The sequence below is a fragment of the Cololabis saira genome, chromosome 9, assembly GCF_033807715.1.
Source record: "Cololabis saira isolate AMF1-May2022 chromosome 9, fColSai1.1, whole genome shotgun sequence".
Lineage (NCBI taxonomy): Eukaryota > Metazoa > Chordata > Actinopteri > Beloniformes > Belonidae > Cololabis > Cololabis saira.
In genome coordinates this window covers 6745065-6764876 of record NC_084595.1, presented here as the reverse complement: position 1 = coordinate 6764876, position 19812 = coordinate 6745065, and the positions used below count along the sequence as shown (strand labels likewise).

At 38.9% G+C, this 19812-nt stretch overlaps 1 protein-coding gene across 1 annotated transcript in view; it reads left to right on the top strand.

Annotated features, from left to right (window-relative positions):
* cfap206 (cilia and flagella associated protein 206) overlaps positions 1 to 18320 on the top strand; it is a 29961-nt gene extending 11641 nt beyond the window's left edge. The window contains exons 6-12 of the mRNA XM_061729800.1: positions 2305 to 2516; positions 8088 to 8207; positions 10795 to 11007; positions 11149 to 11281; positions 13542 to 13753; positions 14798 to 14911; positions 18099 to 18320. Of these exons, the coding sequence (XP_061585784.1) occupies positions 2305 to 2516; positions 8088 to 8207; positions 10795 to 11007; positions 11149 to 11281; positions 13542 to 13753; positions 14798 to 14911; positions 18099 to 18320 (1226 nt within the window). The remainder of the gene's footprint in view (positions 1 to 2304; positions 2517 to 8087; positions 8208 to 10794; positions 11008 to 11148; positions 11282 to 13541; positions 13754 to 14797; positions 14912 to 18098) is intronic.
* The last annotated feature ends 1492 nt before the right edge of the window (positions 18321 to 19812 follow it).

Genomic DNA, 19812 nt, shown 5'->3' with positions numbered 1-19812 from the left:
ATGTAAACGTAGTCAATGTCAAATCTTCAGTGAGGCAAAGAAGAACCCACAAAGTAGCAGCTAAAGCTAAAGCAGCTAAACCTCCAACATGCAGGACCAGGCTGTTCTTCTGTTTCCACACTTTGATCAGCAGATGAGCTCTTCCTATTCATTTTATCCAGTTATCCTTGTCCATTCTGTTGGTCCTGCATCCCTCAGTTCAGATCTTATGATAATATAATAATACATCGTTATGACGAAGACGAACTTACCTGAAAAATGTTGATAAATGTTTTTACGCCATGTGTTAAGGATACCCAATAATGATACACAGCTTTGGAAAATATTACCGCATGAAGTGTTAACAATTCTGACAAGTTATTATGCCTAGAAGTGTACATTGGAGGTTTTTCCCACTTTTCCCAGATCATTTTGCAGGCAGGCGCTTTTGTGTTCCAGTGATTGTCAGTGAAGCAGTTGTCAGTATCGTGGTTCAGAAGTCAGACTTCATACCCAACAAATCTAAGAAACTTATCTAAGCAAGCTGCAGGGTGGGACTAATTTTTCAGGACTGGATGAATGACCTTTTTACGTCATTAGCATTTTTGCCTCAAGCCTTGATGCATGTTCAGATTACAGGTCGCTTCAGGTTAAATCCATTAAAATTGTCCTTATAATGCAAAAATTAAGTTAATCAAATCAAATCAAACTTTATTTATATAGCACTTTTCATACACTAGTAACGCAAAGTGCTGTGCATAATAAAATCAACATTTAACATAGAAAAACTCACACACTCATGGTTAAAACACATCTGGTCATTTTCACACAGATCCTCACTTTAATACCCACACATCACACATATAACAATAAAAATAATCAATTTTATTTATAGAGCGCTTTTAAAAGATCTCAAAGACGCTTCACAGACACAAAGATAAAAGGTTGAGATCAAGAAATTAAAAAATTAAAAACCACAGGATAAAAAAAGATAGGAGATAAAAGATAAGATAAAGGATAAGAAACAAATCACACATTAAAAGCTGTTCTGAAGAGGTGAGATTTGAAGGTGGGTACGTCTGTGCAACTGCAGATGTGAGCGGGGAGAGAGTTCCAGAGATAACCCCTCCCTCCCTCCCTCCCCCACATAGACACTAAAACATAATTGCAAACATAGAAAAATAAAAAAAAAATCATATATTACAACATATAAATAAATACATACATACCTGACTTGACGCTGAGATGAGGAACGATATCTTGGGGATCTATTCACACCAGGAGCTAGGGCTGTTCGATTTTGCCCAAAAATAAAATCTCGATTTTTTTCTCTCAAAATCCGATTTTCGATTACGATTATTTTGTGAATTGACAAAAGGCAAAGAAATGATTTCAAATATGCTGTTTTTTAATTGAACATTTGCCCCATTGGGCTTTAAGTGCAAACTTTGCTCTTATTAAACCAAAAATGAATGAATAAAGTGCAAACTCTATAAAATAAGTCGAAAAAAAGTTAAAAAAAATATAATAAAATATAAAGTTTTATCTCTGGAAAAAAAAAAATCAGCAAATCAGCACTTGCAAACATACAGTAAGTTATATTTCCAATTAAATAAAACAAGACATTTTCTAATTAAACTAAACTGGGTCTTTGCATGCTAAATAATAATGCAACAGGTGTGTAATGTCAGTCATTACATTTGCTATTCACATTTGCAAGTTTTTTGCAAGGAACACGAGCCGGTCTATCGCATCTGGCTTGAGGGATGTCCGGTGGCATGTTAGTATATCACCATGGTTACAACGCCCCCTCCTACACTAAAGAGCCTCTCTGATGGGGCACTTGTCGCAGGTATTGAGAGGTATTTCCATCAATCATTAATATGGTATCAATCATTAATATGTGTGCAGACAAGGTAAAAAAAAAAAAAAAAAAAAAAAAAAAAAAAAAAGTGAAAAATCGATTTTACGAGTTTCACATTTTAACATCGTTCTAATTACATAATCGCGATTACGATTTAAAATCGATTAATCGAACAGCCCTACCAGGAGCCCCCTACCAATGAAATCATGGTGGAAAGCAATGTCTATGCTGGATCAGACCAAGAGTACAAGAAAGAAAGTTGGGGGTTGAATTGTGTTTTTTGTTTTCAGAGTATAGTTCAAATGTGATCTTAAAAGTCTGATTTTAAAAAAAAAAGGAGAATTATGAAAAGTTCATAATTTCAAAACCTTTTCTCTTACTAATCCTTTTTCATGGTCTGTATCACACTGTTACCATTCTTCCCTCTTGATCAATACCTTCTACTGTATTTTACATTGAAGTGCCTGCACTTAAAGAAGCCCTTCCAGCCACCAGCAACAGCATAAAAAAGGAGCTGAGTCTGACGCAGGAACTGGCATGGAAATACACGGCTGTGCTGGAGAAGCTAACAGACCCTGACATTCAACCCCAAGAGTGTGACGTCCCCATCGACCTTCTCAGACCGGCTCTCTACAACGTCAGGCAGCACCAAGTTTTCCTCAAACTCTTACTGGTGAGTTAACAACACACACAGGTTATTTTGTGATGGAGTTGACATTTATGTTAGGGAAGAATTCAATAACGTTCATTTTTGTCTTGGTTTACAATTAAACGTTGATGTTTCTTTTGCCTCAGACAAGGATTTTAGGTTTTTGTTTTCCTGACATGTTTCGGTGGCAAACTTCCGCCTTCATCAGGGTGTCACATGATGGTGTGGGACTCTCATTTATCAGCTGATGATAAAAGGAGGCGGGACTCACCTGTCAGATTGACAGGTGAGTCCGGCCCCCCCTCCAGAGGCGATTCTAGGGTCTGTTGGGGCCCTAGGCAAAAATTTCTAGGGGGCCTCTCAAACCAGCGTTCATCACCGTTATGTTATAATAAACTGACACCAACGAAAACTTAATGAAATTTATATTTATTTACACACTGCTTATTTACACACACGACACTGTGTGTAGTTTTTTTTTTTTTTTTTTGACACTGCGTACAGGTGGATGGCTGTGATCATGGGAATGACAACGTGGGGCCCCTTAAGGGAGGTTTCTTACTGGCTACTGAGATGTCATTGATAATTGCCTTATGTTTGTTTAAGGAGGAGGATGTGGTCATTGCGGTTACCACATTTTGAGATCTGTACAGTAAAAACAACCTTCAATACTTTTTTAGTCCTCAAAACCCCTGATAGGAAACACTTTTGTAATTATTTAAAGGAGCTTGAGGCTCCTTTTAAGAAATGAGACTCTCTAGCGCCACCCTTCACCACGACGGCCGTTGGGGGTACTGCAGCCAACAGTGAAGCCGGCACGGGAGAACGGGGAGAACGTGCATGCAGCGTCATGTGACGTCACATCCGCAGGACAGCGCGGGAAATTCTGGACCGAATTGCAGCACATTTTGCAGCACACAGCCTGTTCAAGGCAACGGAGAGATACACTGGAGGACTCATTCTTTTGGGTTTGGAACGCTTCATCTGACATTATTACTAGAAAACTTAAAATGTATACAGATTTTTTCATAAATCTTGCCACAATCCGGCCTCAAGCTCCTTTAAAAAAAAAAAAAAAAAAAAAAAAAAATGTTTTTTTTTTTGGGCCTCATGGGCCCCCCAACACCTCGGGGCCCCAAGCAGTTGCCTGCCTTGCCTGTTCACAAGCTGCGCCCCTGCCCCCCTCCAGGATGCTGCTCCAGGTGGGGGAGAGCATGTAGCTCTGAACTGCTCTAGATTAAACTGATCGCTCAAAACACAGCCTCACGCTTCCTCGGTTCTGGATCAGGAAGGACTGCGGCTCTGTCGGGTGCGGGAGAGCCTTTGTTTCGGCTCGGCTGCACCATGTGGCTCGGCTCGGCTCTATCTGACTCGGTTCCTCTGTCCGGCGGGGATCCCACCGGCAGATCGCTCCTGCGGGGATCCTCCGGTAGCCGGCCCCCGCTCGGCTCCCTCCTGTTCCTAATTTTGAAAAGAAAAGACAGTCTTGCCGCGTGCAACAGCCGGGCCGATCCTTCCTGTCATGGAGCCTCTTGACGCAGCCTCCAGGTCCACTGTAATCAGGGCTGCTCCCGTTTCATCACCGAGGCGCGGGCTTCACGGACGTAGGAGGATTTAGCTGCTCGGGCTGATGTGGACACGCTGCCGGAGGATCGGATCCTCCTGGCGAAAGAACTCAAACAGAGAAAAAGTTAGTAGGAATGGGAGCCGGCAGCGCCGCAGCGCTCCAGGGCCGCAGGAGACCGCTACTGATCTTCAGGCAGGATGATCTGATGCGGGCGCGTTTCCCCTCTCCCCTGGACCTGGATCATAAGGGGGGACACTCTTGCTGGAGACCAGCTGGACCGAGCAGAAAAAGAGAAAACAGACAGAAAGAATGAAGAACAGAGAAAGGAGAGACACAGACACAATGGTAACTGGTGCACTACAGAGATGACTATATAAGCAGATGTAGACAATAGACCAGGGGTCTCCAACCCTGGTCCTGGAGAGCACCTATCCAGCATGTTTTAGATGTCTCCCTGCATGAACACACCTGATTCTAGTCATTGCTCGTCATTAACTTGTCATCAAGGTCTGGACAGTTCTGTTGTTGACACAGCTCCTTGTATCAGGGTGTGCTGAAGCAGGGAAACATCTAAAACATGCTGGATAGGTGCTCTCCATGACCAGGGTTGGCTGGAGGATATTCAGCAAATTACTTGGACATCCTGCTAACAACACATTACAGTAATCCAGTCTAGAAGATACAAATGCATGAACTAGTTCTTCTGCATCACTCTGCGAGAGGATTTTCCTAATCTTTGCAATATTACGGAGATGGAAAAACGCTGTTTTACAAACCTGATTAATATATGGTTAATATAATGACAAATCCTGATAGAAAATAACACCAAGGTTTCTCACATTTGCACTGGAAGCCATCGCAACACCATCTAATCCCTTCCTAAGATGCTCTGGACCAAGAATGATAACCTCTGTTTTATCTATGAATTTAGAAGCAAAACATTTCTGGACATCCAGTCCTTGATGTCCCTAAGACATGCCTGAAGTTTAGGTAACAGTTCTTTTTCATCGGCTTCATAGACAAGTAGAGCTGCGTATCATCAGCATAACAATGAAAGTGTATGCCGTGATTCTGGATTATACTTCCCAACGGCTGCATGTATAAACTGAACTAGATTGGCCCTAGCACTGAACCCTGTGGAACACCATAACAGACCCTTGACTGTTCTGAAGAAACCTCATGTAAATGAACAAACTGGAACCTGTCAGATAGATATGATTTAAACCAACGTAGAGCTGTCCCTTTAATCCCAACAACATGCTCTAACCTGTGCAGTAAAATGCTGATCTACAGAGTCAAAGGCAGCACTGAGGTCCAGTAGAACCAGTATGGACACTAACTAGTGAAATGGTTTCTCACACTGTTCTGTTGACTATTTTTGTATATATATTCTAGTGTATGGTAGTCAGCAGTGGGAGTGGTAGTCTAGTGGTTACAGAGGGGGGCTTGGGTCTGGAGAACGGCAACCAAGATGAACCACTTTGTGCCCTTAAAGGGGACATATTATGGCATTTAATGTATATTTTAAACAGGCCTTGAATGTCTTAAAAACAATCTAAAGCTTGTTTTTTTCTACATAAATCAGAAATTCAGCCTGTGGGCCCTGTCTCTAGTTTTACCGCTTCTAAAGCCTTTTTCTGTGCTTCATTTTAGGGGAGGGGAGGCTATGATAATGAGGCCCTGCGCTGATTGGCTGCCTGAATGACGTGTAGGAGGGGAGGAGAATAAGCCTCGCTCGGGGGAGAAGAGCAGCCGGCTGCGTCGTACACAAAGCGTGTCCCATGCGAGAAGCTTCTGTGACAAAATCAATTCCATGGCTTTATTTTTTTTGTATTGGACTGTCCTAACTGGCCGCGAGTTTAACAGTTTCAGTGTGGACAGAGAGCGTCCGATGTCACGTAGCTCGACGGGATAGTCGGACGCTCTCATTCAGTAACACGCTGTAAACGGATCTTAAAGCCTGATTTACGGTTCTGCGTTAAATCGACGCGTACCCTACGCCGTAGGCTCTGCGTTGGTGTAACGCGGAACCATAAATCAGCCTTTAGTCACCTCGTCTTCACACAGGAAGATTTCTCATCATTTCTTATGTTACAAGACAGATGAATCATGTTAACTGTAAATAAATCACAACACTGAATTTTCAAAAATGGCAACTTTATTGTTAAAAAAATAAAACATGAGCTGTATATAAATAACATGTATGCACTATTGCTGGCTCAAGGAAGGACCGTGCGTTTTCTGAAGGTGTCGTTGAACAGATTCAGGTGCTTGGAAGATCTGAAACCAGACATAAAAAATGTATTACTAATTTACCTAACGAGTGAGTGGCTCCGTTAGTGAACACTGGAGCCGCCGGGGCTCGGGGCTCCTCGCCGGGGCTCCTCTCCGGGCCGGTCTATGAGCAGCTCCGGCAGCTCCAAATGCGGCGCCGGGGCTCCGGAGCTAAGCTAAATACTTAGCCCATGCAAAAACAAACTTGTAGACAAATAAAAATAACATAAAAAATAACGTCACTTACCGCTGACTTTTGTGCAGTTGTCGGGTCCGTACTGCTGCTACTGATCCTTTTATGAGGGTAAATGTCGATGCAAAACCTCATCTTAACTCTCCCTCATTGTTCAAACAGCCACCGCTGCTGAACAATGGCTGAAGCTCCGGCGGGTGGAGAGAGTGGTGGGCGTGGTTTCAGCAGCGGAGGAGACAGAGGGCGTGGTTTGCATTTTGGTGACGTAAAGAAAATGCACAAATCTAAACGGCTCGTAGAAACCACATGACACTGGAAGATTCAGTCGGGCGGGGGGGAGCAGACCTTGCAGATTTTCATGGGATTTCATCTTCCCTCTGCTGGCAGGGTGAGGGGAGACCACTTTATATATGTTAAAACAAGAAAAAACTTGTTTTTCATAGTAGTAGTAGGGCTGGGCGATTTTGGAAAAAAATAAAATCCCAATTTATTTCTCTGAAAACCCAATTTTCGATTTCGATTTCGATTTTTTTGGTAAAACTACAAAAGACAATGGAAAAAATTGTTTCAAATATTTTATCTTTATTTTTAAAGAAAAATAGCAAACAAATTTCCCTATTGGGAATGAAGTGCAACTGAAAGATACTGTAAATCCCCCTTGAGTTTAGTAAAGTGACAACATTTACAATTTTCTTGACCAAACTAGACGAGCTCTGTCTGTAATGCAGCCAGCTGCAAAAAATCGATTTTCCGATTTCCTTTTTTTAACATCGATTTTGATTAAAAAATCCGATTTAGATTTAAAATCGATTAATCGCACAGCCCTAAGTAGTAGTAATCCTTTAACTGTAATTGCTTACAACTGAAGACTACTTACAGTAAGTTGTCTGAGGACAAAAACAAATATTCACAATTGATGATGATCCAATTCAAGTGTTAAGTATTATTATCTTTATGGTTGAGCATAATGGCTACCCTCCCGTAGGGGTGTGTGTGTGTTTTTTTTTACCCTCTGCATTTTTTCACTATGTATTTGAACTTTGAATCTGAACTCTTAGAATGAATTAGGTTAATTTAAATTCAATGAATTTGATTTAAACAGTGGAACCGAATTAGTTAGAACTTTATTGGTCTCTGAAGTTTGTTTTCTGCACACAATAAGATGAATTATGTTTTGAATTAGTGCTGTAGAAATAGGTGAATTGAATTGTTGTAACAGCGTAGGTGTTTCTTTGCTCCTGATGCAGCTGGTATTTAGTACAGGGGTGTGGCCTTGCATTATTTTACCTGGGTATTTGGATGGTGGACACACAAGAAGAGTGTGTTTGGTATGAAAATTTTCTGTTGCCCATGAAGCAGACCATGTTTAATATACACAAGTAAAGAAGTGTAATTATTGGTTGGCTCACAACAAATGTAAAATCCTTAATTTGAGGAAAACCTTTGCACTGAGGTGTGTTAGAGCCATAGCGCCGTAGTTTCACTATTTAAAGAAAACAAGTTTCACATTTCAAAGAACAATGTTTATCAAGGAATAACTGTGATTTCTTCTTGTTTTCAGGCCGATGCATCTCAGTGTACCAGGCATGTTGAAAAACTTCACAAGGAACTCTTATCTCAGTTGAAGCTGCTGAGAGAAACTTCCCTGCCAAAGACAACTGTACCAACTTCAGAGGTTTTTGTAAGTGGGCTGATAATCTACTTCTCATTTTAACTGCAGTAAAGATCTTTATCAATCAATCAATCAATCAAATTTTATTTATATAGCACCTTTCGTCCAGGTACATGAAATACAAGGTGCTTTGACATTTTGATTGAAGAATAAGCATAATAAACAAATAAAAACTGGGAGACCAAAAAGATAAAAACTGGGAGACCAATGCACCCTGACATACAACATAAAATATATAAAATTTATAAAAAGATAAAAGTTAAAGGATTAAGGCTAAAAACACAAACAACAATAAAAATAATAAAAACATTATAAGAGATAGATAAAAAAAATAAAACAGATACCTTTAAAAAATTTTAAACGGAATAAAACTAGAACTATAAAATGTGATGCTACATAAAAGCCAGACCAAAGAGATGAGTTTTTAGTCTACGTTTAAAAATGTCCACATTTCCAGCTCCTCTCAGATCCTCGGCAGGCTGTTCCACAGTTTTGGAGCATAGTGGTTGAAAGCAGCATCACCAAATCTTTTAGTTCTACTCTGTGGAACAGCTAGAAAAGAAGAGCCAGAGGATCTGAGGGGCCTTCCTTGTTCATAGAATAAAAACATGTCTGAAATATACTCTGGCGCAAGCCCATGTAGCGCTTTATAAACTAATAAAAGAACTTTAAAATCAACACGAAAACTAACAGGTAGCCAGTGTAAGGTTTTTAAAATGGGCCTAATGTGTGCTCTCCTTCTGGTCTGAGTCAGAAGTCGTGCTGCAGCGTTTTGAACCAGTTGCAGCTTATTGATGGTATATTATTATTGATTTACCTTCTAAAGGAGTCTTTTTGTGATTTAACTGCATTGATGTAAGTCAGCCTTGTCTTTGTGAACACAGACACTCAGTCAGGACCACAGTTAGCAAAATGCATTTTAAAAACTGGACGTAGAGTGAAACTGTTATCCTACTATGTCAATGTCTGCTTATTTATTATCATATATTATTTATTTACTCATCACCAGAAATGTGGGTGTTTTTTTCTTTTCAATTACTGAAGATGCATATAGTTAGGCTCAGAGAATCCTGATGTGATCAAACTATAAACAATTTTGAGAAAAAAGTCGAAATGTTGAGAAAAAATTCACAATTTCGTGAATAAAGTTGAAATGTTGAGAAAAAAGGCGAAATTTCGACTTTATTCACGAAATTTCGGACTTTATTCTCGAAATTGTATTTCAACATTATTCTCAACATTTCGACTTTTTTCTCGAAGTGCACAATAAAAAAAATCTTCCCCTCTCAAAATATTTTTTCTCCTGCATGGCCCTAATACTCTTCCGTAGTGTGTGTATATATTTATTTATTTATTTATATATTTTATTTTTTCCAACCCCGCATTTCTGTTCCACTGTGTGCTGCTGGGATACTGGACTTTCCCCTGCTGGATTAATAAAGTACATCAAAACAAATCAAATCAAATCAAACTTTATTTATATAGCACTTCTCATACAAATAATGCAACACAAAGTGCTTAAAGGTATTGTGACATCATTTTTAACATGCTTTTAACACTATTAAAAGTCTTGGCCAACATCCCTCAAATGTGTCTAAAAGAGTGTAACAAGAAAAACTTCACTCTAGTACTCTTTTCCTGGCTTTTTATTACACAGTTTTTTTGCGCCGTGAAAAACGCTTCCTTTTCCCCCTTTCCTGTCAATCATTGCTCCGCTCCTCCTCCAAACCTCCTCCAACCAACCGCTACACACTTCTGCCGTCTCCACACACACGCGCGCACACCGACCACAAACACCCACACACACAGCCCAGACAGGGCGACTACAGCCCGGGGATGAAGTCCAACTGGGACCAGAGGACCGGGACCGCAGCTCCCCGCGAGCAATACTCTCACAGCGGCGTCGGACAGTTAAGCCGGGAGCGACAGGCGAAGCATGCACGGAAAAGCAGCACGGCGAAGCAGACAGTCCACAGCAAACAATCATAAAAATAAAGGCATGCAAGCAGCAGTGTCTCCTTATCTTAAGTCCAGTCAGTGGCCGCGGGTCTTCTTAGCAGTTCTCCTCCGGTGATTAGAACAGAACAGGCTCTAAACAGCTCCGTGTTAAGCCTGATTTATGGTTCCGCGTTAAATCGACGCAGAGCCTACGCCGTAGGGTTCAGCGTACGGTGCGCGTCGCCGCGTAACCCTACGCCGTAGGCTCTGCGTCGGTGTAACGCGGAACCATAAATCAGCCTTTATGGTGCACTGGAGAGGAGAGGAGGCAGGGAGCTGGGTGGAGGGGGCGGTGATTTAGCGGGCCCTGAGGTCACAGCCCGCCACCAAACCAGGTGCGCCGTTTTTGCACAGTTATGCGGAAAATCCCAGAAAGCACACAATACACTGAATGTTAAAAGTTCGTTGTTTTTTGGGTGTAATTGATGTCAAGACACCCAACAAAACACAAAAAATCAAGAAAAATGTGTTTTTCATGTCACAATACCTTTAACAAAAAACAAATGAACATAAAACGTATTAATGCCCTGCCCCCCTCCCCCGTCCCCGCACACACAAGCACACTACAATTCACATCTTTATCTTCATTTTCTTTCAGCCTCAATTCAAGGATGCGTCAAAGTTGTGGTCTGACCTCCAGAGTGAGGCTAACCTGCTGAACATCTTCAGTGACATCGCTATCAACCTTCAGCCCTTCCTGGCCTCTCAGGACAAGATCTTTTCTGAAGCTTGTCCTGACAGCTTTCTGGAGGCCGCAGAGGTGAAGACGGATGAACAGAGACTGGCAGAGTTGTTGTCTGGTATGCATGGTGTCACCTTCAGATACAGGATCATATGAGCCTGCTTGTTTGTTTTCCACAAGTCCAAAATTCCTGTTGGGCGTGACAATATATCTTTGAGTTTTAAGACTAAAAGCAGTTATTGTTCCTGCTTCTGACTTCCAGATGTGCAGATTGATCCAGCTGAGTGGAAGACACAGGAATGGCTAATGCCTGAAACAACAGCCGGGTTTAATGAGCTTCCACTCGAGTACAACGGATTCTGTGGTTATGCCCTTGTGAACAGACATGGCCTTTTACTTCCAGGTGCCGCCCCATTTCATTTTCAGGGATATATTAGTGATTTTTCTTTGTCAAATTGCAGTGTATAAGTAAAATCAGAGGTGGACAGAGTACTCGACCCCAGTACTTGAGTAAGAGTACAAATACTACTGGTCAAAATTTACTCTGTTACAAGTAAAAGTAGCTCAGTCAAAATATTACTCGAGTAAGAGTAGAAAAGTACTTGCTTTTAAAGGTACTTAAGTATCCAAAAGTAAATGCTTTTAAATTTACTTTAAGTAAAAGTAAGAGTAAGAGTAAATTTCTTATTTTCCACATCAGTAAATTACTATATTTTTTCTAAATTAATTTAAGGATCTTTTAACTCTTGTTTCTGAGAATTAACTCTTTGAAACCAGCTTTAGGGAAGAAGAAAAAAGAGCAGACCTGAAAGTAACGAGTACTTTTCAGCCTTCCTAGAAATTTACTCGAGTAAAAGTAAAAATATTTGTCTTGGAAATGTATTCAAGTAAGAGTAATAAGTACCAAAGAAATCTAATACTCAAGTAAAGTACAAATCCTCTGGATATGTACTTAAGTACAGTACTCAAGTAAATTTACTCCGTTACTGTCCACCACTGAGTAAAATGATCCGCATATATGTCAAATGGTCACGGGTGATCATCTCCATACATCCGTAGCCTCCTCAATACATCATATGGTTCTTCTATCATTCATTCATTTATTCCATCATCTCTTCATACTTAATTAACTTCCAAAGGGAATTTATATTGTTAAAATGTGAATAAAAATGAAATACATTCCAAATAAACGTCAGTTGACAAACTGGCAAGTGGCAGGAAGTGAAGCAGGCTGAAATCTCCAAAGAGCACCATGAAATCACTGAGGAGGAATATTTGTGGCAACAACTGAGCTGATGGCATCGTGCAGCTTCTGCAGGTCCTGCAGGCAAACGCTGTTAGTGAGCAACACGGACAGAAACTCAAGAAACTAGAGTCAGTTCAGTATCTGGGCTTTCAGTTTTACAGACAGCGTGTGAATGTTGATGGCGCCTCACACAGTACTGCTAGTTAAAAGATTGATTGTTTCTGATGCTGTTAAATGTGAAAACCAATGAGAAAATGCACATATGTGGCTTTAGGGTTTTACCAAATTTGGTATTAACCATTAATATATATGCAAAAAAAGGGTTAAAAAAACCCCTCTGAGATGATTAGGTGTGAATTAAGTAGAAACTAGATCTGGGTATGGATTCAAATGTCAAGAATCGATTCGATTCCGATTCTTAAGATTCAGAATCGATTATCACGCTTTGATCCGATTCGATTCAATATTGATTTGGGTTAGTGTTGCCTTGATTATATGACTGTAAAATAACTATTGAAATAATAATTTCACAATAATTATTGTGAAATAACTAAGAAATAAATAACTCAAATAGGCATTTCAATATCCATTTAAAGTGCAAAAAAAGAAATAAATTGCAACAGCTCAAGCAGTAAACAGATTATTTTAGCTTGTCTGATTTATTCTGTCACCAGACACAGCTGGACATGAAGCACCGGCATTTTTCAGGTATTTCATGACAAACAGTGTCCGATAACAGAGAAACCAAACAAGCTATAGTAAATATAGATAATATGAACTTCATTGAACTAATATAACATTTAGAAATTTAAGGTGAAATGTCCAGCATTTTCTCTAAAGAAAAGTTAATTTAGTTCAGGAGTTTTCAAAACTACTGGGATTAAAGTTCACCAGGCAAAAATGTAATAATGAAAAAAAAGAAATATATATATTTTTTAATAAAAAAAAAAAAAATTGATCTTTAGACATACAAATCGATTTTTAGGAATTAATATGAGAATCGATTTAGAATCAGAAAATCGATTTTTTCAACACAGGCCTAGTAGAAACGGGTCACCTTCTCCAGTCTGAATGTTGATTTTGGGAGAAATGACGAGGTTTAAGAACCATGAGGGGGTGACCTGGTGAGCAGCTGAGACTGAGGAGGGATATGTCACCAATCAGTAACAGATAGGGAGGAATGGACTCTGGCAGCTCATCCATGATACCTCTATTCACAACTTCCTCAAGTTCATGCTGCAAGTTCAAGGCAGATTCATGCTTTCATTTGATGCAACTTTTGACAGAATGCAAAGGACTAACGTGTGTTTGACAGAAAAAAATCATCATGTCTTCAACTGTAAAGTGATGCACTGAGATGAGCATCCTTGACCTCGTCTGTTTAATTTCAAGTATTTGATGCCGTTGTCTTTTGCAGGTAATCCACATATTGGAGTTCTGAAACACAAGGAGAAGTTCTATGCTTTTAGCTCCAGAGAGGCTGCCTTGAAATTTGCCTCCTGCCCAGATGACTTTGTTGCGCAGGTGGAAGAAAAAGCCAAGTGTTCTGCTGAGCTCATTCAGCTTCTCAAACTCCATCAGCAGTTTTCCTGGGTCACCCCGCCCTCTGAGGCTAGTGGCCTCAACCAGGTAACGTTTCCTGCGCAGAAAAAGTTACCTTTTTAACTCCTGGATGTTGTAAAAACCAAAAATGTACATTTGAAAATGAAATGATTAACCCTGCAGTTTGTGGCTGAAACGTTTTAACTTGGCTTGCTGTATTAACAATAAAACCAACCCAAGCTGGTTACCGTAATAACACTTGCTCCTCAGTTCCCTCAGAACGCGCAATATTACTCAAAAATCCTCAATGTCCTTTTCTTTTTTTTGTATAGATATGTTTATTGAGGGCATAGCAAAAAAAGAAATAATATTTACAATAACAATATAATTATCAATATCTCTCCCCCTTTTTTTTAACCTTTCATAACATTAATTAAACCAAAATAAATAAATAATAATAATAATTAAAAAAAAAAAAAATATATATATATATATATATATATATATATATATATATATATATATATATATATATATATATATAATAAAAAAATATATAAAAAAATAAATAAATAAAAAGAAAAAAAAAATAAAAAAAAAAAAATAAATAAAAAGAAAAAAAAAGAAAAATAAATAAATAAATAAAAATAAATAAAATAAAATAAAAAATAAAAAATGTAAGTAAAAATAAAACAACAACAACAACACACCCCTCTCCCCTTCCCTCCCTCATATGGTCAATAGATTACATCATTCAAAATAATTTTACATATGTCTATCAATACTAGAAAAAAAATGAATAATAAATTAAATAATCAAGTCCTGCGTAAACACATTCATTAACATGGTAGATTCAGATCATTAGTCCATTAAAAGCAAAAAATCCAAAAAAGGTCCCCAAATAAGGTCAAAGTCTCTGGTTTTTTTCTTACATTTGAAAATGACATGATTAACCCTGCAGTTTGTGGCTGAAACGTTTTAACTTGGCTTGCTGTATCAACAATAAAACCAACCCAAGCTGGTTACCGTAATAACACTTGCTCCTCAGTTCCCTCAGAACGCGCAATATTACTCAAAAATCCTCAATGTCCTTTTCTTAACGTGGTTTTGCAGGAACAGCAGTGTGTAAAGCCGGTCACAAAGTGTGAAATCAGCACACAGACTGACCTTCATCCCGTGGAGAGAAACATCAGCAAGTCATATGAGTGGAATGAGTGGGAGCTTCGTCGACAAGCTATCAAACTGGTGAGTGAGATGCATTTACCGTATTTTCTGGACTATAAGCCGCACCTGTATATAAGCCGCACCTGCTCTATTAAAAAAAAAAACAATAAAAAAAAGATATACAAGCCGCACCTGTATATAAGCCGCTCCCACTTTTATTTAAAAAAAAAGATATGCAAGCCGCAGATATTTATGTTGTTAGATTAGATATTTACTACATGTACAGAAGGATTTTGAACTGTAAATGATGTACATGTTTGTACCTAAATAGATCCTTTCCTAACAGTGTCTTTTAACACGGCAGCAACTTTGCTGATTAAAACGGGACAGAACCAAGAGAAAATAACCGGTATTTATTTATCTGTTTATCTGTTTGAAATCTGCTTCTACCTACTTCTATCTGCTAAAGAAGAAGTAGCGTATTCTTCTTTGCATTTATTTTGTCTTAGTTTTTATTCTAATTCCGGTTAGCACTCCCCTTAGTGGTGTAAGAAAAATCCACAGAATAGCCGCACCTTTGTATAAGCCGCATGGTTCAAAACCTAGGAAAAAAGTAGCGGCTTATAGTCCAGAAAATACGGTACTCTTCTTGTGCTTTTTTTGAACAGTGTTGGAAATTAGATTTGACTTTAAAAGGAAAATAAGAGAAACACACAGATACACCAGCCCTCTCATTTAACTCATTTAGCTCATGGACAGTTGGGTTTGTTTTGAAGTCGTACTGCATTGTCGTGTTTCTGCCAGTCATCTGACGAGGCACTGCAGCGGTCAGGCGAGCCACTTCTGGTCCTGAAGTTGCTTCAATGCGGGTCCTTCATCTCTAGTATTTAACACACGGTTCCCGTGACTACGACAAGGCACTTGCTGCAATGGAGGTAGACGTGTGAGGAAGCGGGGAGAAAAGAGAAAAGGCAGGACTTTAGGACTGAGTTGTAATCCTAAATGTTGGCAACATTGCGAGGAAAAGGTAGAGACGTGACTGACAGGATGGTGGAAAGGACTGTAGACATTCTGGCTGGAAGGACACAAGGCTCCGAGCTTTGTGTGGACCAGAGTTTTCTATCATGCTGCAGAGAGAGAGAGAGGGAAATGGGAGGTGAAGGATATTCAGAGGTGGACAGAGTACTCGACCCCAGTACTTGAGTAAGAGTACAAATACTACTGGTCAAAATTTACTCTGTTACAAGTAAAAGTAGCTCAGTCAAAATATTACTCGAGTAAGAGTAGAAAAGTACTTGCTTTTAAAGGTACTTAAGTATCCAAAAGTAAATGCTTTTAAATTTACTTTAAGTAAAAGTAAGAGTTAGAGTAAATTTCTTATTTTCCACATCAGTAAATTACTATATTTTTTCTAAATTAATTTAAGTATCTTTTAACTCTTGTTTCTGAGAATTAACTCTTTGAAACCAGCTGCACTGATGTGCTGCTTTTAGAACCACAATGTTATATAAAACCTGCAGAAACACCAAAAACAAATCAAATGAATGGGATCATAAGAGGACAGAAAATGAGTTTATTAACAATCATGAACTGAAACCAAATGAACCTGCACCATCCAACTAAGTCTGGATCCCCCTCAAAGACCACTGTTTTACAAAAAACTACATCTCTGCTTTCAATAACTCAATGTTGAAGTCACTTAACTTTACAGGAAGGACATGTACCAGTACAATATAGCAATATAGAGCATAACAAACTGTCTCCCCATGTCTGTCTTGTCTCCTCCTTTGACAAAAACAGCTTGTGTCCAATAGGATTTTAGGAGAAGAAAGAAGAAAAGAAGAAAAAAGAGCAGACCTGAAAGTAACGAGTACTTTTCAGCCTTCCTAGAAATTTACTTGAGTAAAAGTAAAAATATTTGTCTTGGAAATGTATTCAAGTAAGAGTAATAAGTACCAAAGAAATCTAATACTCAAGTAAAGTACAAATCCTCTGGATATGTACTTAAGTACAGTACTCAAGTAAATTTACTCCGTTACTGTCCACCACTGAGGATATTGTGGAGGTAAAAAAAGTGTCAGTCGGGGATGAGTCGAAAGCTGGATGGCGAATGTTGTCAGTGGTTCTGCCCCACAAGTAGGTGAGTTAGAATGAGATCAATTCTGGTGTGAGTTACGAGATGCCTGAGAGTATTCTGAGGTGTAAGAGTGGCGATTGGAGCAAAGTTAAATAAAAACCGTTGGTGAAGGGAACTAAGGAGAAGAGGCGATGGGCGGATCAGCATTTGTGAGTATGTGAAGAGTTCAGAGTTGAGACGGGCTTTGGGTGGTTGGGAAGTGGTGACAGTGTTGACTGAGAAGCAAATGTGATCGGGGAGACTTGGTGATGAAATGAAGTACAGGAACATATTCAGAGGAAGAGGTTTGCCAAGAAGTACCCGGGAGTTCCACGAAGCGTGCACTACTCTGCTGTTAGAAGTGTGGATGAAGCATCTCAACAGGGACATTTCTGCTGAATGGTACTGGTCAGGGCCGCCGCAAGGGGTGTGCGAACCGTGCGACCGCACGGGGCCTCGCGCCCCAAGGGGCCTCGCGCTATGGGCCGTTTTTGGAAAAAAAAAAAAAAAAAAAAAAAAAAAAATTCAAATTTTGTTTTTTTTTCGTTTTTTCCCTTATAAATATCAACAGTCACGTTCCATTACACACCTAAATGTGTACTAGTCTGTGCATATCAATAAATATATGTGCAATGATGCGCGTGTCTGTTGTTCAATACAACTGATCAGACCAAGCGCAGACACAAGCTGCTCTGATCCAGACGGGGGAGTTGGAACAAACTGTCACACAATGTCGAGAGAACGAGACAGATTCAGGAAATTTCCATCAGGGGATGAAAAAAGAAAAAAACTAAAGAAAATGGAAGAGTTTAATGCCTCTCTGAAAGGCTCGTTTGATAAATTTGTTACAAAAATCACCGATCCGACCGGGTCTCAAGCGGGAGTTAAAATTGCGCATATAGACACCCGATCCGAACCAAAAAACCCAAAAATTGGGTTTTTGGGTTTTTCGAAAAACCCCAAAATTTCGCGCGCGCTCGCTACGCTCACGCGCAAGGGCCCCTCCCCAGTCATTTCGCACAGGGCCTCGCAAATCTCCCAGGCGGCTCTGGTACTGGTCCTGAACAAACCTGAGAATGTACATTCTCCATCATCTTGGAAGTTATGGCAATCACTGGGCTCAATTTGTACTTTTATGTTCTTTAATCTCAGGCTAATCTTCGGACCAAAGCAACACGCTCTGTGCAGACTGATATGAGCCACATGAGGAGGGAAAACAGCACTCAGACCTGGCAGCTGAAGGATGCTGCATGTCAAAGCAAGAGAGACTCGTGCAGCAACACGCCCAACCCACAGACCTACCTGGCAGGTCTGAGAAGCCGAGAACCTGCACCTGAGGTCAAAATCAACCTGACCAGATCTGTTGATGAATGAAGATTTTGTTTGTAGAAACAAAACAATAGAAAATAATTATCTTCTGCAAGTCAGCTTTATTCTCATATTTCTATATTCATACATTGTGGTCAAATAGGTTTCCAGTTGGTGATTTTGAATTAATTGAATTGATTATTTCAAATAAATCTGATATCATAAATAGGGGTGTCAAATGTGTGCGTTAATTGCGATTAATTAATTACAGGCATATTTAGTGCGTTATGTTTTTTAATCGCTTCATCTAGTTTTTAATGTCTAACTTTAGTTTTTCTGTTTGCAAATTGCCTTTATCATGAAATCTGTGTTTGTGCGGTGGGATTCCTGTGCTGGAGTTGTGGGTGGGAAACAACGGTCAGTCCCACCTTGAAGTGGACACTGATTGGCTGTCCCTGTGTGTGGGCGTGGTTACATGCGCTTAGGGTTGCCACCTTTCAGAAATAGAAATAAGGGACGCCCTGATTTCAGCAGCGCAGGAGCCAAAAAAAAAAGCCCTAAAACTTCTAAACTGAATAAAAATGTGTTTATTTTACATGAAAAAACAAAATGCTTTGATTTAAAGTTTAAAGTGCTTTAATAGCATTGAACTTGCATGACTGTACAGACAGACAACCATACTAGCAACTGAAATATCCTCCTATGCTACGTATGTCCACATCAGCCAAGATGTATAATATAGCCTACAGGTGAAGAATATGGTGTAAAAGTTAATTTATTTCAATAATTCAACTAGAATATGGTGTAAAAGTTAATTTATTTCAATAATTCAACTAGAATATGGTGTAAAAGTTAATTTATTTCAATAATTCAACTAGAATATGGTGTAAAAGTTAACTTATTTCAATAATTCAACTAGAATATGGTGTAAAAGTTAACTTATTTCAATAATTCAACTAGAATATGGTGTAAAAGTTAATTTATTTCAATAATTCAACTAGAATATGGTGTAAAGGTTAATTTATTTCAATAATTCAACTAGAATATGGTGTAAAAGTTAACTTTTTTCAATAATTCAACTAGAATATGGTGTAAAAGTTAACTTATTTCAATAATTCAACTAGAATATGGTGTAAAAGTTAACTTTTTTCAATAATTCAACTAGAATATGGTGTAAAAGTTAACTTATTTCAATAATTCAACTAGAATATGGTGTAAAAGTTAACTTTTTTCAATAATTCAACTAGAATATGGTGTAAAAGTTAACTTATTTCAATAATTCAACTAGTTTAGTTTATTTAGTTTAGTTTATTTAGGATCCCCATTAGCTGTTACACTTGGCAACAGCTATTCTTCCTGGGGTACTCAAAATATCATACAAAATACATACAAAAACATTGAATTAAAAAATAAAAATACAAATATTACAAGAGAGAACAATTCATTACAGCATAAAAAAGTTAAAAGTTAAATTACAATATTTTCATTGTGTATAAGAACTAGAATATGGTGTAAAAGTTAAGGAAAATACGGTACAAATCGTGTCCCGTATTAGTTC